General features: G+C 55.6%; 1 protein-coding gene across 2 annotated transcripts in view; it reads left to right on the top strand.

The window, feature by feature from the left end:
• LOC120373478 (cytoplasmic phosphatidylinositol transfer protein 1-like) overlaps window positions 1–18358 on the top strand; it is a 35684-nt gene extending 17326 nt beyond the window's left edge. The window contains exons 3-10 of one of the 2 annotated variants that reach the window (XM_039491928.1): window positions 5181–5269; window positions 7395–7402; window positions 8192–8263; window positions 10154–10249; window positions 10813–10968; window positions 11824–11887; window positions 15805–15923; window positions 17912–18050. In XM_039491928.1, the coding sequence (XP_039347862.1) occupies window positions 5181–5269; window positions 7395–7402; window positions 8192–8263; window positions 10154–10249; window positions 10813–10968; window positions 11824–11887; window positions 15805–15887 (568 nt within the window). In that variant the 3' untranslated portion in view covers window positions 15888–15923; window positions 17912–18050. Of the gene's footprint in view, window positions 1–5180; window positions 5270–7394; window positions 7403–8191; window positions 8264–10153; window positions 10250–10812; window positions 10969–11823; window positions 11888–15804; window positions 15924–17911 lie in introns of both variants that reach the window. The other variant, XM_039491927.1, reaches the window with a different exon arrangement.
• Window positions 18359–21506: the final 3148 nt, after the last annotated feature.

Raw genomic sequence — 21506 nt, 5'->3', positions numbered from 1 at the left:
AATGAGTCCCCAGGTAGGTCACTGTCTTCCCAACTCCAGAGTGTCCTCAAGGAGGAGGGGGTCAGGAGGCAGAGGTCATCCCCATAGTTAGTGGTGGCGGGGCCAATGGCTGCAGTTGAGAGCACATTTCCCAAGAGGTCCAGAGTGAATAACTACCATCTGCTCCCAGGGAGGGAGCCCTGTCTGTCCCCATTGGGGGGGGGGAGGGGGGGACGACACACGGACTCAGCCCATCCTCAGCCACTGGCTGCTGGCAACACCAGTGCTCCACTCTGGGCTCCAGGAGCTGCACTCTCCCATCCTGTGTGCTAGCAGTGGACAAACCCCACTGGGTTACACATGAGTGCCCAGTCCCTTGTCTTCTCGACACTTGCAGTGTGCACCAAACCGCTGCCTCCATGGAAGCAGGGTTCCCTCGTTTATGGGTTTCAACTTTGCAAAGTTTGCTCAAGGCCCCTATCCAGTCCGCAGTAAAACCAAACAGAGCTGGAGACAGAGATTCAAATAAAAGCAAGTCAAAGGGGTTGGAAACGAAAGGTTACAAGTAGAGAGATACATGAACCCCACTCAATAGCCTGTACTTATTCCCAGGTTACTTTCCCATCTAAGGTATTTTTCACCCAATGGTTAGTTGTTGCAGTGCTTGTTCAGTTCAGAAAGTTGGAATCCACCTTTCCTGAGACACCCCCTCTGGCAGAATTTCTCCTCTGTAAAGGATAACAGCTCATCCCACCACCAATTCTTGTGCTCCTCTATAATCACAGTATCAGAGGGGTAGCCGTGTTAGTCTGGTTCTGTAGAAGCAGCAAAGAGTCCTGTGGCACCTTATAGACTAACAGACGTTTTGCAGCATGAGCTTTCGTGGGTGAATACCCACTTCTTCGGATGCAAGCAGTGTCCACTGCATCCGAAGAAGTGGGTATTCACCCACGAAAGCTCATGCTGCAAAACGTCTGTTAGTCTATAAGGTGCCACAGGACTCTTTGCTGCTTCTATAATCACAGGCTATTGTCCCTTAGCCCAGGGCCCCACCTCTTCAGAGACTCCTCCTGCTGTTCCTTTGTTTTTGTAAATGCCCAAGAGTCTCCACCTGGGCCACAGTGAATACATTGCTATCTTCCTGGAGGGATCTCCATTGTCCTCCTCCCTGAGACCTCACCGCAGCGCAGGAGACAAGACTTACTTTGCAACCTAATAGTCTACATTTTGCATCTCTCTTAACCTATTAGTCCTGTTCAACCCCCCTGCAGTAGCCATGACAATCAGCTAGTTCTTAGCTTTCATCCCCTTCCCGTGAAACACAGAGAAGATGGGGTAATATACCTGCCTGGGTAGGTCTGTATCACACCCCTTATGGCAGAGAAGAGGGTCACGCCTGTTTTCTGACCCCCTTTCCCTCCCCACACCTCTTAACCTTTTGCCCCAAAGATCCAGTGAGTCTGGAAGGAGCAAAGGCTCTGTCTAGCAGCCCTGCCCAAGAAGGAAAACCGCGTCAGTCAACTGGTGCCCCATAGAGAGCTCTAGGGAGAAGGCCCCAGGCCGCCTCAGGGTTTGGAAGTCAGACTACAGCCCTGTGAGGAAGGCATTGCTTGTGAGGAGGGGTTTGTGCAGGGATTGCCCCAGTGTGACGGCTTCTGTCCTGCTTGTACAAGCTAAATGATGACGACGTGCTGAGTGCAGGGCACTCAGAGCTGTCAGGAGGCAAGCTCCTGCCCCGCAAAGTCTAAATGCCTTCTGGCTAGAAATCCATTTCAAACCCTGGCCAGGCGCTGGGGCCATATACCTGATCAGACTGTTAGTCCATCTTTCCTGGTGTCTGACTTCTGGCAGTAGCCAGTAGCTGACATTTCAACCAACCCCCACGCTGGATGCATGCTGTCTAGCAGCACAGGAATCAGCTTACTCCTTGTACCTGAGCCTGCCACATGGAGCAATTTGCATCTGGCCTGCGTGCACCTAGCGCTCCCTTCAGTTTGCATTTAGTCATGAGCCTTCCTGGGGGCTGAACATGACTTCCCCTGTTCTGGTCAGGTGTCGGTCTGCCCCTGACTCCAGAGGGCGTTGCATTCTCTCTCTCTCTGAGCCCTTATTGCTGAGATAGGAGATGGCTCTGGGGGGCCGTTCCAGGATGAACAATGCAAACAGCTTGCTAGTGAGCTCAGTGCTGCCACCTAGTCCAGCGACCGTTGCTGTGGCCGTGCTGCAAAATACCTGTTACTAAAAGCACACCAGCAGGTTAGAATCCTGCCGTCACAGAGCTTTGCCAATTGCCTTGGAGAGCTAAATAAGTATTTGCTGATAGATCAGCTCAATATTTGCAGTATTCAAGCTATTCCCTGTGACTCATATAGGGAACTACAAGGAAATAACTCTGCTACTATTTATCTAAGGTAACAATGGCAAGGTTATTTTAAGGGCCAGCACTTGTATTTTAAAGTAGCTCCTTACTGAATTATTAACAATGGTGATTAGAATGGAAAGAGCTTTAGAAATCTTATGTGCCTGTCCTCACTGGCACTGGCTGTTCACTTCCTGCACAACTCTGCAGGAGCTGGGAACTGGGTTAGTCAGTATAGCTTCTGTATCTGGTCAGTTTCATTTTCAGGTTCTCATTCGGCTAAGGTTGGGAGAGAGAATCTGCTTCAAGCTTGTGTTCCCTTTTTTGACCTGAGGGTAGCCGGAATTTGGCCTCGTAGGCTTTTCCAGTTGGGAGGAGAAATTGGTGATGGAGTCTGGTACCCTTGAGGCAATCTTGTTTGTTTCCAAGGAACATACCAAGTCCTGTTTCCCTGAATGCAGGAGGAGCCAAAAGAACAGAAGCTTGTATCTTTGCTTACAGCGCCACGCCTCCGGGCTGTGTGTGTCTTTTGCCCCTTCTTATTAGTCTCTCTCTCCCGCCCTCACACCCCCCCCCCCCCGCCCCCAAGGCAACACCCTGTGGACCCCTGTGCCCATGTAGTTCAAATTCTCTGGGTGGGCTCTCGTACCCCCTTTGTCTTAGGGGGGGCTGCTTAGCTGTCTCTTACAGCTGTCTTAAATGAGGGGTGGTGGAGGTCATGCTCACACCTGACAATTTAAAGGTTTAACCCAACCCACGACACTTGGAACTGGGAGGGCAGGAGATCTGAGTTTTCTTCCCACCTTGCCTCAGTGTCACTGTTTGGGCTAGTCAGTTATGCCCCAATTTCCAAAGTTGGGTGACTAACATTACCATATACAGGCCTCAGTTCCGCAAAAGGGACCCACCCATCCAGACTCCCCTCCAGTGCCTTGGAAAGCAGTGGGACTCTTCACCGGCATTTGCAGAACGAGGACTGTAGGTGCCTAGATAAGTGATCCAATTTACAGTGGTGCTGAGCTCTTGCAGGGAAATGGAAGGTGCAGTGGCTGGACACCTCTGTGCAGGCAGCACTTGTTTAGGTGCCTGAACATGGATTTAGAAGCTGAATTTGAGGTGCCCAACTCTGAAAACGTTGGCCCAAGCCTTTGGGCATTTGATGAAGCAGGAGAGAAAAATGGGCTCTACTGAGACAGCCAAGGAAGGCAGAGCCTGTCCTCCCACCCAGTGGCAATGCAACACAGTAAAGATCTGTGTGTCTGGCTTTTTGCAGCCCCACAGCCTGATCTTGCCATGTGCAGAGCTTGCATTGACTCCAGTGGCCGTGCCAGACCCATAGAGGGACTGCAGGGACTCCACCAAAGTCACCAAAGGATTTTATGGGCGCAGAGTCCTAGGGTTGCTCCAGGATTCTCTGTCGGTCTTTCTCAGGGCTTCCCTACAGCTGAGTTGGAGAACCCAATTACCTGACCACTGCAAACTGTAGTGTAGACAGGGCTCTTTAATCAAGCTGAGACCCAGGGCTGTCCGTGGCTTTAGCCCCATTACAAGGACTCCGATGGGTTCTGCCAACACTACAGTGCTAAGCTGTCTGATACCGGGGTGCTTGGTCCAGGTTAGCTGAGTGGGCCTTTGTCTCTGTGTTTCACTGACGCTCACTCTCACTGCCCCGTCCCCTGGCTTTTGTCTCTTTCCCATCCTTGGTTTTCTCGTCCATTTGCTGCGGCACAGCCTCTGGCTTTCCCCTTGCTGATCTGTCAGCAGTTGCGAATAGATTGGAGAAGAGCGCTGATGCCTGTGAACTGGCCTTGTGCCCTGGCCCCCTCCACAGACAGAGGGAGGCGATGGACAGCTTGGCTGTGTGAGACAGTCCTGGCTGTGCTGCTCCATCTCCTTGCAGCACATTAATCGGCTGCTTACCCACAAAGGGAGCTGCCGGTGCTAGACAGGGTATTTTTAGCCGAGGCGCTCACGATTCCCCTCTTGGGGATGCTATTTATAGAGGCTGAAAATTAATCAAACCACACCTCATCTCTCCCTCCCCCCCTCCAGCTCCCCTCCAATGGGCGAGGAGTGGCGGTCACGGCGAGCTGGCATGAGCAGACTGTTCATTTCCAACCCCAGCTGCTGCAGCTCTGCCTGTAAGCAGAAGCTCCTCGCCCAGCCCAGCGACAGTCATGTCCCGCCCCCCGCCCAGTGCACACATACGTTGCGTCCCTTGCCCCGACCCTGCGGGGCCTGCGCTTCCAGTGCCTGAGGGATAACACTTGGCAAAAGCAGTCGTTGGGAGCCAGGGGCCTGAGCTGGCTCCCCTTGAAATCAAGGGCTCAGCTGCCTTTACTTTGGTGGGAGCAGGAACCGACCCTGTGTTCCCTGGAGAGGGAGGAACGTGTGAGAGGCTGGGCCCAGGTGGGTGAGCTGGGAGGGCATAGGGCTGCAGGGGGCTGGAGGATGGAGTTGGCTGGGGAGCATGGCAGTAGACCCACTGGAGAGAGGGGGACAGCTGGGAAGCACAGTTCGCCCAGCTCGGTGCGTATGGAGCTGGGAAGCCACTGGCTGGTTAGGGGGCTGTAGGGCTGGAAAGGTGTCAGGAGCTCGAGCCTGGGCCCAGGGCGGTGAGGGCTAGCTGGGTCCCACATGGTGGGTGCAGCCCCTCTCTCCCCCAGAGGGTGGCCCCTGCAGGTCAGCGCTGAGGCGCATTGGCAGGGATTGTGCTGAACCTGCTGCAGGGGTGAGCGGAGGAGTTCAGCCCAGGGCTGTCAGGCCACAGGGTAGAAAACCAGCCGAGCTCTGTGCGCTAACGAGAGCCCCCCGCTCTGCTCTGCTCTTCCCCTCCCTGCAGCAAGCTGCCCAGCTGGGCCCGCGCGGTGACCCCCCGGATATTCTACATCACAGAGAAGGCCTGGAACTATTACCCCTACACCATTACGGGTAAGAGCCCCCCAACCCTGCCCCCCACTCAGCCACTGCTCTCTGGGCACGTGGAGAGGCACCGTTCTTCTCCTCCTCCCCGTCCTCCAGCCCTTCCCACCGCAGCTGCTTCTGCCACCAGCACTGGTCTGACAGGGGAGTGACTCCCGACTCACACCGACAGGGGACAGCGGGCCCGGGCCCAGACCCTCCCATTGTTGGGCACATCAAGAACTACAGAGCAATTCTCCCCACGCCCTCTGGCCTCCTGAGGCAGGAATTCAATGTCCTTCATATCAGGTTGGGGGACCTAGTCGTCTGTCCCCACACACGCACACCAGGGCTTTGTGTTGCAGCATGGCCAGGCCTAGACCATGTGTTAGCTGTGCCTTGGTCCCATCTCCACTGCAGGACTAAGCCTTGCTTGAGCCATCCCATGGCAGGGCTGCTGCCAGCTCCCCCCACATGCTGTGGAGCACAAAGAGTCCTGCCCGGCCGCTGCAGATCCACGGCCTGAGGCAGAGGTAGGAGTGCAGGGAGCGAGTCCTCAGCCAGAGTAGATGAATGTGGGACCTCACACAGGGTCCTCGCTGCCCTGGTTTGCCAGCAGCTGCCTGAGCCCTCCACGGGGGGCGCTCTTCCCCTGCTGAAAGGGACGAGGCTTGGAATGCCAGGCAGGATCCTGCACAGCAGCACTCGAGCCTCTGGATGGAGCCGTTCCAGCATCCAGCTCTGTGCCCAGGGATTCCCAGTGACCCATGCCCCAGTTGTAAGTAGGGCCGGCTCCAGGGGTTTTGCCGCCCCAAGCAGCCAAAAAAAAAAAAAAAGTCGCGATCTGCGGCAATTCAGCGGGAGGTCCTTCGCTCCGAGCTGGAATGAGGGACTCTCCGCCGAATTGCCGCCGAATACCTGAATGTGCTGCCCCGCTCCGGAGTGATCGCCCCAAGCACCTGCTTGCTAAGCTGGTGCCTGGAGCCGGCCCTGGTTGTAGGATTCTGCACAGTAGGACAGAGCCAGGTCCCCATCCAGGGCATGGCACCGCCTGTTCATGACGGTGCCCCCTCTGTAGCCCAGCCAGCTTCACCTCAGATACCTCCCTCAGCAAAATACAGGCTCGTTGTTTACTGGAAATGCTGGACAATAATCTGCTCTAGAACGGCATGGAGGGGAATCCAGCCAGTCAGGCCCCTAGCAGTGCTGAGTGCCAGCGGCATCTGTGTCCTCTGCCCACAGACATTGGGCCTGAATTTCCCCCCTCCACACAGAGCAAGTGGGTTCACCTCCCAGCAGCACGTTGAGTGTGCATCTGAGGTGGTATTTTCACCCATTGGTGATCTCACAAATGGGAGGGAGTGGTTCCCACACAGGGGTGAGGCAAAAAGGGACATGCTGAAACCCATCCCCGTTATCATCGCCAGCCAATTATCCTTGATTTTTGAAGCTCAGGAATTTTAGGTCAATTTTATGGGGGTTTTAGTGGGTTTGACAACTCTCAGCAGCGGCAGTGCTGAAGTCGGGACTCTGCTCCAGAAGCTGGTGGGGTGGGGGTCCTTTGCCCAGGGAGCAGGGGGTCTCTCTAGCTGGGTTAAGGGACCTTTGCTCCAGGAGTAGGAGGGTCTCTCTGGTGGGGTTAGGAGGTCCTTCACCCCAGGGAGCAGGGATCTTTCCAGTAGGACTGGGGGTCTCCCCTTGGGGAGTGGGGTTTGTTTCTAGGCCTGAAGAGAAAAGCGGCTCTCCCCTTCCCTTCCCCTGCATTGTGCAGTTCTGATGGAGCCAAACTCCCCTCTAGGGAGGATCAGCTCATCACACCTTGTGTCACTGAGTGAGGCAGCATTTCCCAGTGGTCTGAGTACAGTGCTGGGAGCCAGGAGCCCCATGTTCGAATCCCAGCTTTGGCAGTCTGTCTGTCCACTTGGACAGATCCCCCACAGGCTGCCCTCCTCCCTGCAGTAACTCTGCTGGCGTGGGGAGTGGCAGCAGGGGTGCCCTCCTCCCCCACTTGGGGAGCTGTCTCATTGTTTGGCTGGACTGTCACAAAGCGGCACTTGGGTGCACGAAGACCCGGCAGCCGTTCCTCGGTCTCATCTCTCTCTTGTCTCTCTCCCCGGTGCCCTGCTCTCCTGCGATCACCGTGCTGTCGGTGCAGAGTACACGGTAAGAACAGGCACCTGCCATTACACCATTCCCAGCACCCACGCTGGGCTCGCCACTGGAGCTGCTGGTTGGCATGGCCCTGCCGCACTGCTACGCATGGCTGGGGCGTGGGGTGTGTATGCAGGAGAGTGAATTTAGAGCAGCCCCATTATTTTCCTGACTGGGAGCTCAGAGGGCAAAGCACCAGCCCCTCTTGTACTGCTAGACTCAGCCCCCACCGCTCCCTTTCTCCATCCATCATGCTTACAGTGCGCCTGAGTAGACAGCCCCATGGCTGGCCCCGTCCCACCACCCTGCCAATCCCTGTCCTGAGGGCAACTCAGGGTGGTTCTGCCTCCAGCCTGAGGGAGAGGGTTAACCCCTTCACTGACAGACACTGGGAAGGGCCTGTACACTGTCATAAGGTGTATCTTGCTACTCGCTGACATCTGCTCCCTTTGCGTCACACGCTTGCCATCCTAGCTCCCCTCCGGCCTGGCCATCATTCCCTCCCAGGGCTCAGGAGACTGCGCTAACCCTCCCCTTGCTAGACTGGCTCCCTCCAGGGCAGACACCAGCAGGCCAATGAGCTGGGCAGCGTGGGGAGCACTGGCACTGCTGCGTCTGGGTAGATAGGGGGCTTTAGTGCCCTGGGAATTGCCCCGACCAGCAATCTGATGAGAGCCTCTGATGATAAGTGGGTCTGACATGGGGCTCACTGGGGAGGAGAACTTGACCCTGCGCTGGCCTAGCTAGCGTTGGGTGATGTTCTCCAGGCTGGCTCGTAATGGCCTCTCGCTCTCTCTGCAGTGCTCCTTCCTGCCAAAGTTCTCCATTTACATTGAGACCAAGTACGAGGATAACTGTGGAGACAACGCGAATGTAAGTGGCTCCAACACACACCCCACACGCTCTACCACTCCTCTACCATATTTGCTGAACTCCACTGGAACCAGCCATTCCTAGCCCAGACCTGCCCAGTGCCTCCGGCTGGGGTGCTGAAGGGGACGCTGTGGGTTGAGGCTTTTGGGCTCCTTTCCCCTGTTGCACGGGGCAGTGGTATGCAGCCCCACACCACTCCAATGACCCCCTTCCACCAGGTGTGTGTGGGCTCCCGTGTATGCCCGGGGGGCATGCTGCATCTCCTAGAGGAGGCCAGAGCCTCCAGTCCAGTTGCCTAGGCAGCAGGCTCCCTGGGGCCGGGGTGGGTGTGCCACACATGACTGAGGACATCACTTAGACCCCAGGCATCACTCTGTTGGCAGCATCTCTTCGGAGTGAGCCTGAACATAAGAACGGCCATGCTGGGTCAGACCAATGGTCCATCTAGCCCAGGCTCCTGTCCTCTGACAGTGGCCAATGCTGGTGCTTCAGAGAACAAGTTTGTCAAACCCCGTTATAGTTTTGACCTTCAGAACATCCGCTGGCAACAAGTTCCATAGGCTGACTGTGTGTTGTGTGAAGTACTTCCTTTTCATTTGTTTTAAAGTGCTGCCTATTCATTCCATTAGATGACCTTTGGTTCTTGCGTTATGGGAAGGAGTAAATAACACTTCCTTGTTCACTTTTTTCACCCCAGTCATGATTTTATAGACCGCAATCATATCCCCTTAGTCATCTCTTTTCACAGTCTTTTTAATCTCTCCTCATACAGAAGCTGTTCCATGCCCTTGATCTTTTTTGTTTGCCTTCTCTGTCTGTACCTTTTCCAATTGTGAGATTTTTTTTTTTTGAGCTGGAGGTAACCAGAACTGCCCACAATATTCAAGATGTGGACATACCATAGATTTCTATAGTGGCATTATCATATTTTATTACGTATCCCTTTCCTAATGATTACTAACCTTCTGTTCGCTTTTTTGGCTGCTGCTGCACCTTAAGTGGATATTTTCAGAGAACTATCCAGAGTGACTCCAAGATCTCTATCTTGAGTGGTAATAGTTAATTTAGACCCCATCATTCTGTATGTATAGTTGGGATTATGTTTTCCAAGGTGCATTACTTTGCATTTATCAACATTGAATTTCATCTGCGATTTAGTTGCCCAGTCACCCAGTTTTGAGAGATTCCTTTGTAACTCTTTCCAGTCTGCTTTGGACTTAACTATCCTGAGTAATTTTGTATCGTCTACAAATTTTGCCACCGCGCTGATTACCCCTTTTTCCAAACCATTTACGAATATGTTGAACAGCACTGGTCCCAGTACAGCTCTCTGGGAAGAACCGCTATTTACCTCTCTCCTTTCTGAAAACTGACCATATATTCCGACAATTTGTGTCCTATCTGTTAACCAGTTACCAATCCATGAGAGGACCTTCCCTCTTACACCATGACTGTTTGCTTTGCCTAAGAGCCTTTGGTGAGGGTCCTTGTCCACATGTTTGTTGACTTCTACAAAGAATTCTAATAGACTGATGAGGCATGATTTCCCTTTACACAAGCCATGTTGACTTCTCCCCAACAAATCGTGTTTGTTTATGTGTCTGATAATTCTGTTCTTTACTATAATTTCCTGGTACTGAAGTTAGGCTTACTAGCCTGTAATTGCCAGGATCGCCCTGGAGCCTTTTCTAAAAATTGGAGTCACATTAACCATCCTCCAGTCATCTCCAAGGAGCTTTCAGGAGCCCTCCCAGCTGGGAATGGCTCTTGCCCATCACAGAGCTAGGGCCCATTTCCCTACTAACATGTGTTGGCACAGGGTGGATGCGGGTGAGTGCTCAGGACCAGCTGAAGAGGGTGTGTTTCTTACCCTGTCCCTTCCACCCCTAGATCTTCCTCAGTGACAAAGTCCTGGGCGATCATGAGGTCACCTTCCTGGACATCGCCTTTGACGAGATTCCTGAGCGCTATTACCAGAGCCCAGAGGTAATGCCAGCCCAGGAGGAGAACAGGGAGTGAGCAGGCTATGCATAGGTGTTGCCAGCACATCCTTACGCTCCCTCCCACCCTGGGAACTGCTCCGAACACACACCTACAAGGTCTCACACCAACCGCCAGCCTACCCCTGTGCCCACACCTGCTTGCCCAACCAGACCGCTACGGACCTATTCCTCTACAAACCTGCTCCTGCACCGCCTGGCCTACTCTGGCCCCCTCAGCCCGCCCGCCTGGCCTGCTCTGGCCTCCTCGGCCCTCCCACCCAGCCTGTGCCTGCCGCTGCCTATCCACATTCCTGCCCATTCATACATTCAAATCCACCCATCCTCAGCTGGGAGGTCCAGTATCAGTGAGGCCGGGGCCAGATGTTCTTGACCACCACTATTAACCATGAGCTGTTCTAAGTTGGGAGGAGACCAGCTCTGGGGCTGGAACGAAATAGAGCACTGAAACACCCACAGGCCATGGGGTTGGGCTAGTTCCTTTCTAGTTGTGATTGGCATCCAGACTTGGCATGCTGAGCCACTCCATTCTGTCCCTCTCCACGGCAGGACCCACGGTACTTCAGCTCGGTGAAGACGGGCCGGGGGCCCTTGAGAGAAGGCTGGCAGGAGCACACTAAGCCCATCATGTGCTCCTACAAACTGGTCACGGTCAAGTTCGAGGTGTGGGGGCTGCAGACACGAGTGGAGCAGTTTGTCCACAAGGTGAGTGCATGGTGGTCTGGCATTGTGGGCGGGATGCTTCTGCCCCTCCAATGAGACAAGATCGCTGGGTCCCCAGGCGCTGCGGGGGGAGAGGCAGCAAGATCCCAATGTTCCCATGTTCCAGCCAGGGACTCTGTCTGACAAGGCGGGGTCAGGCCCACACAGCTCATTGCCTGGTGGCAGGGGAGACCCCCAGAGCACTGTAGCTCCAAACCTAGCTGAGCACATGCCCAACCCATGCGAAGGCTTGAGAACCCTGCAGTCGTTAGCACCTGATCTGGGATTATAAGTAGACCCTGCTGGCTGAGGCTATGTTTTAATGAGCTGGTTAAAGAATGAGTGTGTGTACCTGTGTGTGTGTGTGTACACACAAGCATACATACAGATGTACCACTGCCCTCTACTAGATGGAACTGGAACCTCTCAATTGTGTGTCATAGCCCCTGTACTGCTAACCCTTACTGGAGATTCTCCTTGAGCTCAAGTGACCTGTGCTTTTGGTGCAGGAGGGCGGGAGTCTTGTCCCCACTGCTGCAGTTATGTTCCAGGTGGACATGGGCTGTGCAGTATCATATTGAATCTGGATGCTGGCTGTTGCCCCAGCCCTGCGCACTGAGAGGAGGCACAGGCTCTTGCAGCTGAGTGCAGGAGCTCAGCATGACTGACCCTACTTCTTCTCTCTGGAGGGGCCACCTGCTCTCTGCCATGAGGATCTTTCGGGGCTAATTCAAAGCAGTCTGTTCCAGGACTCTGCCCACCTTTGGCAGGGCGGACTCAGGGCTCAGAGCAGAGGGATCTGAGGTTGAGGGGAACCCTGGCAGTGCCTGCTAGGATATAACTGTGCTGTGGTTGCAGGTGATCCGGGACATCCTGTTGATAGGACACCGGCAGGCCTTCGCCTGGATAGACGAGTGGTGCGGTGAGTGAGCCTGCGGCAATATTGCTATGGCGGTAGATGAAACCCAATGTGCAGCAGAGCTGCAGGAGCCTCCTGCCCTGGTGCCTGGGGACCCCCCCCCTCCCTTCGGCCCCCCAACGCTGGTCCTTGCCCTGTGTCTGGGCTGGGCTACAGTGCCAGGGTTTCCCAGCAGCCTCTCCCTGCCACAGTGAAAGGGGTCGTTCACATTGGAACTTGGGGCCCAGCCATCAGAATGCTCATCCCTTCCCAAGGCCTGGGGGAGCATGGAGCCAGCTCCTGCCCTTACAGGTCCCTCTGTCTCCATCTAATGCAGGCAAAGCGCCAGTGTGATCACTCTCCTGGTGCTGGGAGCAGAGCTGCCCATGGCAGGGTCACTGCCAGTGCTGTGCTGGGAGTCAGTCCCTCCCACCGATAAAGGCATGTGACCCGTCTCATGTCCCACGGAAGGTTGGCGCTTCCTCCAGGGCTGACCGTGGCCCTGTAGATTGTGAAGCGTTGCTGCTGTGGGCCGGGAAGCAGAGACAAGGGGCTCACCCACCCCTCTCAGGGTGTCAGCGACTATTGAAATGCTTTAGAGGTCATCTCAAAGGGGCAGAGTCCTGTCCCCTTTGCTAATCCCACTAACACCCACCCCTCCCCCCCGGAGCTGATACCCCCATTTCCTGGCTTTACCTCTGAGTCTCATTGTTGCTGGGGCTTTTCATTTTGCTGACTCAACTTCTGAGCCCCCCACCCCTGCACCTCCCCTCCAGTCCCACATGAGCCCTTTCCCTTCTGGCTGGCACAGCTGCACTGCTCTCCACTGCCCCTCCCCCTCATCCTTCACGCATGTCCAGCTGGTGACAGCCACGCGGTGCTGGGGGCTAACCTGCAGTTGGCCTTATGTTCGGGGTACTGGGGTGGGCCAGCAGGAGATGTGCCCAGATAGGATCAGGAATAACCTCTGCTCCCAGCCAGGAGACTCTGGAGACCCCGGTCTGCTTCCTCAGCCAGCCTGCAAGCTGTTTCGGGCTATGGCTACCTCCGGGATGGAGCTGTGGGTTGACACCCGAGGGCTGCTCTTCGACGGGGCTGGCAGAGACACAACTGTGTTCCAGCCCCAGTGCTGAAAGCATTATGGGCTTTGACGCCCAGCTCAGGGCATCGCCTGGGCAGGCCTGGCTGCAGAGAAGCCAGTGCCAGAAGCAGAAAGCTGTTCATGCTGGGAGTGCAGGCAGCACGACTGAGTCACTGGGATGGAGCGAGGGGAAGGCTGTGTCTGGACAGACAGATGGGGCACGGGGGAGCATAACAATGCTAGCGCTGGGCTGCTGTGTGCTGGGCTTTACTGCCCCCTGGTGCTCCACAGGGGAAGAGGTATTGAGAAGGGAAACAACCCAGTGGTTCTGAGTTAGCTGAGCCAGCCCATCTCCCCTGGAAACTCCCGGGGAATCCTGCCAGAGAGGGGTCCACAGCCAGCACATGCAGCCAGAGCCAGTTAGTTAGATGTTCCCTTGTCTCTGGGCCTGCCGGCCCCCCTCTCTTCTTGGGATTTGCAGAAGAAGCTGTTCCTGTCACTGTGTCCTTGGGGCATCTGCCCTGTGGACAGTCACTGCTTCAATCCAAGTTGGCCAGAGAGGGGGGCCCAGAAAGGGCCCTCTGCAGGGTGCTCTCTTCGGTGAGCAGATGGAGGACGCTGCTGGATAAATTGTGTCACTGTCGGGGCAGGGGTCAAGGCTGGCACGAGGGGATCTCCGTGGGGAAGGGGAGGGCAGCCCCCCCGCAGTAAGGAGATGGGGAGGGCTAGCCCAGGAGCAGAATGACCCAGGCGATCACAAAGCAGGAAGGGAGCAGTGGCTGTGACACCAGTAGAAGAGACGTTAGGACTGGAGCAGGTGGGAAATCTCTATCCAGAGCTCCTACCCCATTGCCTACAGGAACTTCCACTCGGCGAGAGTGCGGCTGACCTTGCCGTGAGCTCACCCAGCCAGCGCTGCTAGGCCGTTGCTTATGGCGACTGCTTCTAGGAGAGCGTGAGACTGAAGGACCTGGGAGTGCCCTGCAGCTGGCGTTCCTACGTTAAGTCCGGCAGAAGAAAATCACCCCACTATCAGAGCTCCTCTCCGCTCTGTACAGCCGCGCTTGCTGGGAGTGGCTGGGATTGGAGGATGTGGGAGTTCCCCTATAGCCAGTACTCCCACACCATTCCCTACAGTGCCTTCTGCTGGGAGTGGCTGGGATTGGAGGACGTGGGAGTTCCCCTATAGCCAGTACTCCCACACCATTCCCTACAGTGCCTCCTGCTGGGAGTGGCTGGGATTGGAGAAACCTTTCCACCACTGCACAGGGAGGGAGGGCGTGTGTAGGGCCCCTCGGAGTTTGCTGGTGTTTGCGCTGGGCTTGGAAAGTGATGCTTTAACTGGCCAGAGCTGGTGGTTCAAGGTCTCTGCCCAGCAGAGAGGTCTAGTCTGTGAAACGATAGCTGTGCAATTTGCTGGTGCTTTCTTTTCCTTCCCCTTCAGTCTTTCGGGGCTGGGTTACCGATCGGTCTTCTGGGTAACAGTACTAACAACTGTCTGCTGCTGTCACTGCGTCTGAACTGTGCTGACCGTGTAGGGCACCATCTCTCCAGCTCACAGCTTGGGTGATCACAGCAGAGGCTAGGCACCAGCACCCGTGCACCCTCCAGGGCTGCCATCCATCTGGCTCCTGGGGCTCCCTGAGGCTTGCGGCTCTTAGGCAGCTCCTGGGGTCAGCCTGAGGTTCAGCAAAGGAAGTTTAGCTTGGCTGCAGGGCGATGTGGAGTGGAGCTGCATCCCATTATGTGGATGGGATTGGCTGGTCTTTGGGGGCACAGGAGTGTCTGCTTGTGAAGCAGATGCCTTGAAAGGGGAGGGTCTTTCTCCCCCCCCCTCACTTTCCTGGTGGCAGCCTGTTGAAGTCTGTCCAAATGTCTCTCTGTCCTATGCATGTTTTTTTCTGTGACTAGCTTTGTGCTGGGTTCTCTTCATGAGCGCCTGGCTGAGAATGTCTGAGCGTGTGGCAAGCAGAGAGAGAGACTGTGTGTGTGTGTGTGTGTGTGCGCGCACGCATAGAGAGAGCAATGTTCTGTGTATGTGTATGTCCTGAGCTCCTGGTGGAGGAGGTGGGAAGCATTGGCTGAGGAGGAGCCTGGCCTGAGCAGGTTAGCCAGCCTGATGGAGATGCTAGTAAGAGGGACAGTGACATGGTCTCCCCTGGAATCCCAATGTGACAGATGCATGGGCTGGAGACCGTCTCATCACTCCCACCATCGCCTTGGTCCCAGCCACGTTACAAGCAAAGCTTTATAAGCTGTGTGTACAGAGCATAGGTGCAGGGCACGTGGCAGAGGGTGTCTGGCTATGTCTGTTTCAGTCAGACCCTGGCCTGAATGCATTGTGTGTGTGTGTGTGTGTGTGTGTGTGTGTGTTCATATAGGGAGATATTGCACTGGGGAGAGCATGCATCTTCTGGAGGGGCAGTGCGCAGCAGTTTCTGAATGGGATGGAGGAGGGGGCATCCAGTGTGGAGACACAAGTGATGGGTGTGTGCACACTCAGAATGGAGACATGCATTGTGTGTGGGGGCGGGGGTGTATATCCAGACTGCAGACACAAGTGATGGGTAAGGGAGGGTATGTGCATGAGTGTGCATGCACATCCAGAATGGAGTCAAAAGTGATGTTTGGGTGGGTGTGTGCACGTGCCTGTGTGTGCGTGTGTACATACATCCAGCATAGACCCAAGTGATAGCCAGCTGGATGCATCTGTGACTGTCTCGGGGTTCCCTTCTTGAGAAGTGTCTTGGCTGTTGGGCCAGCTGGCCCCATTGCCGCGCCCTGGGCTGGATGTCTGAGGAGCTCTCTGGAGGCGCTCTTCTTGCTAACCGAGCAGTGAGAGGGTCTCTGCATGTTACAGACATGCCCCTGGAGGAGGTTCGCGCCTTCGAGACTCAGATGCAAGTGGCCACAAACCAAAAGTTCGGAAGCCAGGACCCCTAGCTTCCCACCCGCCCCGCCCGGGACTTTCCTTTGTATGTATGTTCCTTTTTGGTTTCTCTCTTTCTCCAGTTCTTGCAGCCATTGTTGTTCAGGTTTCCTCCCAGCCCCACCTCTGTGCAGTAGGACTTGGCACGGGAGCAGCTCCTTCCCCGATTGTCAGTCTGAAATCAGCTGTCGGGCAAAGCTGCGTGTTATTGTGGGCCCCCACTGCTAACGTGGGGTGAGGAGTTGGTGCTGGGTGGCCTGGCAGGCCCTCTCCTGTGCCAACGCTCTTTAGAGCTGATCGTCAGCGAGCAGGGAGTGCTCAGACCTAGCGGCCGTGGGGAGGGGAGCAGCAGGTGCTTGGGGCTGTGAGACTGTCCCTTCCTGTGTTTGGTTATGCTGCCATGTCTTCGTCAGGCCGGGGCTTTCCTTCCGCTCTGCTGGGGGCTCTTCGCTAGCAAACTAGGCACAGAGTTCCCTTCCCACATCCCAGCCCCATGGAGATTGGACACACACACATATTCACCTCCCGGCAGATTGCACGCACACACCTACACCCCAGTTCCCTGGAGATTATTCTCACACACGGTGCCCCCCCCCACCGCCTTCCAAAGCTGGTGGTTTCAGAGGGACACATTCACAACTGCACCAGAGTCCTGTTTCCTATTCATAGCTCATGCAGTCTCTTCCATTGGCGTCTCCCCCCGGTGTCCTGGATCCTGAGCGGGCAGCGCCGCCCCCTGCTCTTTTGGAGCTGCTTGCTTGGGTCCCCTTGTCCTTTGCTCTCCTGGCTGGGTGGATTCAGCCAGAGAAATTTGACCAATGAGCACTAGAAGCTCTGGGAGCTCTTGGTGAATGAGTTGGATTTCCCAGTACCAGACAGGTGCCTTGCGCACCTCCTGAGGGTCTGGATCAGCCCAGCCCTTAATTTGGGTCCGTCAGGTGAGTATTTAGTTAATACTTGTGGAAGAGGCAGAGGCTGACAGCCGGGTGGTCAGAGCAGAGGCTGTGCCAGTTTCCCCAGTACAGCTCTGCCATTGCACCTCGCCCCGACCTACGTCCCCTGCCATTCCAGTATTAGACCCTCACAAGATAGCCCAGAATGGAAACCCGGGCCCTGGCTCATGGCACAGCCCATGGCAGAGGTACGCAGGTAGTCCAGGCTGTTTGCTGGACCTGACGCAGCTGGCTTGCCCAAGAGGCAAGAAGCAAGTCTGTTCACCTGCTGGCTCTGTAGATCCAGCCATGTACAGGAGCTGCCCTGTGGTGGTCATGGCTGAGTCGACTCACTCCCACATCCCTCGGCTTCATGGGAGGGGAGGTGTTGGTGGGGCAACTTCTCTTACGGTGAGGGCTGTACTATGGAGGAGTCAGAGACCTCAGGGAAATGATTGTTGCTTAGGTTGAAAAAGTGCACCCCTCTGGCACACTCCCATGGGGGAAAGCAGGGGCCTTCAACCACCTTATCCTGGCTGTGGCTCCCTTTTACAGCCCTTTTGGGCCATAGTTTGCTCTCTATGGCCTCATCCAGTGTCTGTTTTAGCCACAGCAGTGATGGGCCCTGTGTGAACACCCAGAGGGATGCCTTGTGCCCCCCCTTACCTCTGTCTCTGCCTCCCCCTAGGACAGAGGTCAGGGGGCCAAGCCTGAGGCACAGCTAGGGGCGGGCATGGGGCTGGCAGCCAGGGCCAGGAGCAGAACTGGCTAGTGCACCCTCCCTGCCCCCTGTGGGGGCTGGCCCAGGCCCCAGCTGTGCCCCCAAATGTTAGGGGGGTGCCCCACCGTTTGGGGACCTCTGAGATTGTTCCACAGATGGCGGAAATTACCTTGAGCAGCCTTATCCTCAGCAAACCCGGGTTTATGGGACAGCTGGCCCTCAACTTGACAGAGGCTTAAGAGGAAGAGGCCACCCTTAGTTACTCTGGCTGTGGAGGCAGAAGCTGGTTTTTGCCTGGCACTCGGAGAGCGAAGGGAGCAGGTGCCACCCGCTCTGCTGTCTCTGGGATGGGCCTGTGAACTCTGTTTCTCTTTGCTCTTGGCAGAGATGACGATGGACGAGGTGCGCCAGTATGAGAGGGAAACTCAGGAAGCCACCAACGAGATCATCGGCAGGGTAACGCCCTCCATTTCCATCAGCGAGGTGGGGCAGCCCTCGGCCACTCACAGCGCCCCTGCCAGTGCCCCCTCCACGCCACTGAGCGGTGACCCCCCAGAATTCCTCAGCGCCCCCAAGGACAGGGCCCGGAAGAAATCCGCTCCGGAAATGCTGACGCTGCCAGCACTGAGGGAGCGCACCAGTGCTGAGTAATAGCTACCCTTGGGCCAAGCCCATCAGACAGACGCAGAGCCCCGATTTCTTCCCCCCATGACTTGGGGACAACGCCACCCACCTAACCTGCCTTGAGACGCCTAAACTCTACAGTTGTCCTTCAGAATGTCGTTCCTTCCCTCCCCAATAAAAGAGACCCCAGATTGGTTCCAGAGCCGGACAGCGGAAGCCCCGTTGTGAGGTTCCAGACTTCCCTGCTGTCATAGACGGCCTGAGGCTGCCGTCTCCCTACTCCCCTGTGGTCGTCTCTCTCTTCTCAGCATTCCAGTGCGGGCTCTGCTTTGCCAGCCATCAACTCAGGGAGGGCTCCTGGTCCAGCCAGCACATTGGCGCCACTTCTTGAGGGAGATGCGCTGCACCAGACCATTTCGGCGGCGCTGCTCAGCCACCTCTCATCCGTCCTGGGGGGTGATGCTCCTCCAAGCACCCTCTGCTGGAGCCAGGCTGGGGAAGGAAGCCGACATGCCAACCTCTCCCTAAGGAAGTTGGAAGCACCTTAGAAACGACAGTGGATTCTGCTTATTAGCAACCTCTTGGTTGCCATTATCTGGAAGTTACCAATGAGCGGGAGGCAGGTGTACAGGGCTGCTGCTGGGGAAAGAAGTGTTGGGATATGCTGAGCAGGGTCCTCGGTGCCAGGGCAGGACACGGCCTGGAGAGCGCATGGAAAGGTACCTTGCAACCCCAGCGCTTCCTTCCTGTGCAGCCTGCAAACCTTCCTGCAGCCGTGGCCAAGCTGTCAGTAAGCAGCAGGCCATTGGCAGTGTGCGAATCCCATTAACATTACAGGGGGCAGGATCAACTGGCCAAACACTACTGTTAGCCAGAAGTTGTTAGCATCAGGATTGCTTGTAGGTGGAATCTACGATATCCATAAAAACTGCCAGGCATTGGCTGCCCCTGGTCCCCACTGGGACCTGCCAGGACTTGTAGCTGATGTCCCTGCCGCCTCCCGTGATTTCTGGCTGCACACCTGGCTTCCCTGTAAAACAGTGGCCCCACCATCCACCTAACCTCACTGTACAGTCTCCTCCCAGCTGCAAAGCCATGGTGAGGGCACCTGCTTCCTTCCCAGGCTAAATAGGAGAGCCAGGTATTGGACTGAAGGGTGGCGCTGCCGACAGCCCTATCCAGACTGCTTTGGGGACAATCCCCTGCGGTCAAACGCGATTCCTCGTGGCACTGGTGAAGAGCCAGGCTGGGGCCTTGTCTATGCTAGGGACAGTTTCCTACCTGTTGCTAGCCCTGGTTCTCTGGCACTAGCTGTGTTAGGAGCCCCAGTGTAGAAAAGGCCTCACCAGATTGTACATCTGCTCTGAGTAGGGGGTTATGCAACACAGGCCTAATTATCATTTATACTCAGGGCCCCACCTTTTGCCCTGTTCAAAGCCGCTGTGGTGCGCATTGGCGCTGGCAGACAGCAAGCCGGCTTTGTGTTGCTAAGTGGTGGGTACGCCTCAATGTTAGGAATGGGGAGGGGAGCTTCAGCCTTTGTCTCTAGTGTGGACAGGTCCCTGAAGCCTGAATTGCTGCTCTTCGTATTGCTGCTTCTGCTGTCCCAGCTGAGCTGCCCCGTGTCCATGAGCCCTGCCAGGGGAAGGTCAGAGAGGGCCCTGCCTGGTGCCCTTTCCTTTCCCCAGTCCCCTCTGGTGACACTGGCAGGAATGGAGCCCGTCACTCGTGACCACCCCGCCCTTCAGCCAAGCAGCGCTCTCTCCATTGGTGCCTTCAGGAGTAGGACTATCGCCACGCATGCTTCCTGGTGCCCTTGTGGGCCCTCGGCGAGGCTGGTGTGCACCGCTCCCCCTCCCCCCATGCACCTTGTTACCATCTGTTCCAACTGCGCCTCAGTCACCTCGGACTTCAGCAGCCTTGAAACTGCCTCTTGCTAATCCAGCTCCCTGCTGGAGTAGGGTCTTATTGCCAGCTGAGCCCCAGGAGCTGCCATGCAGGACCCAAGGGATGCTGGAAATGTGCAGACTCTGGGAACAGGGGTGTCAACCACCAACCGTCACAGCCATAAGGCTGGTTTTGAACCGCCCATACTAAGCACACGTTGAATTGCACTTATTCCTAAACAGGAATCTCCCCAACTCCCTCCCCTCTGCTAGGGCCTCCGGGCTGGTCTCTGTTTGGGTTGTAATTATCCATGCTACGAAGCGTGTCCCAGACCAGCAGAAATGAAATAGCCAGTGTCTGCTTCAAGAAAGCGCATGGGCCTGCTGCAGGAACAGGGATGGTCTAAGCCAAGGTGAACCTGAGGAACAAGGCCCTGATCCCGTGAGGAGCCGAGCACCTCTGCCGTAGCTCTGTGTGCCTTCCGTTGAGGTTTAGGGGCCTCAGCAGCATGCAGGGTCAAGCTTGTAGTGTTTTACATGAGGCCACTGGAAGAGTAGATTGGCTCTTGCTTGGGATTCATAGTTGCCCGCTGAGAAGCACTGGGACGTGATGGGAGGAGGCTGGGTTTGGAGATGCACCCACATATTTGGATGTTTTTCCCAACTTCTACAAACTATCCCAAACTCTTGAGTCTGCAAAACTGGACTGGGATTTGATGGGAACAAGGTCTCGTGGCATTTTGTCACCCCTGGAAGCTATGGGGAACATTAACCAAGCATTTTGGACAAGTTGAGTTTGAGCTGAAGGTTTGGGTTTATTTTTAATTTGATCTAGGCTGGTTTGTCCGCCCCATGGGCAGTGCAAAGGGCTGATGCAGTTGTGTAGAAAATCCATTCACTGCTTGGCAGCGCTGAATGTGCAATGGAAGGAAGTGTTTTTATATGTGCTATAGAAGGTTGGATATGCGAGATGGGCTAGACCCAGAGACTCCAATTCAAACCCTTCCCAAGGGTGAGGAGTTGGATTTGAACCCTCCGAGTGTGGTTCGCGTTCTGTATCAAATCCAGAATTGGGAGGGATCTATTTGCTGCTTCTAGGAAGCACCTGAAATCTCACAAAGCCACATGGCAAGATTTTTGCACCCTCGTATTTACACTGAAGACCAGAATTCCAAGTCAGAGCCTTGCCCCGTAGGATCCGACTCCATCTCTGGGGTAGATCATTGTCCCTGATTGGATGGATTTTATAAAGCCCCCTCTGGTGTCACTGAGTTTTATGTACCTCGCTCAAATTTTGTGTAGTATGGACTAAGCCTTTTAATGTGTCTGGTGCTTCCTGGGTCACAGGGCCTTGTGCGGCTGGGATTTGGTCTGTGTTCTGCCCGGATGCAACATTCCAGTCTGGACTTCTCTGCTTCGTGTCTTTAATTGCGAGCCCTCTCAGGTTCACGCTTTGTGCCAAATTCCAGG

The sequence above is a fragment of the Mauremys reevesii genome, linkage group 10, assembly GCF_016161935.1.
Source record: "Mauremys reevesii isolate NIE-2019 linkage group 10, ASM1616193v1, whole genome shotgun sequence".
In the NCBI taxonomy this organism is placed as follows: domain Eukaryota; kingdom Metazoa; phylum Chordata; order Testudines; family Geoemydidae; genus Mauremys; species Mauremys reevesii.
Note: the sequence above shows the minus strand (reverse complement) of the source record. Positions and strands in the feature narration are given on the sequence as shown.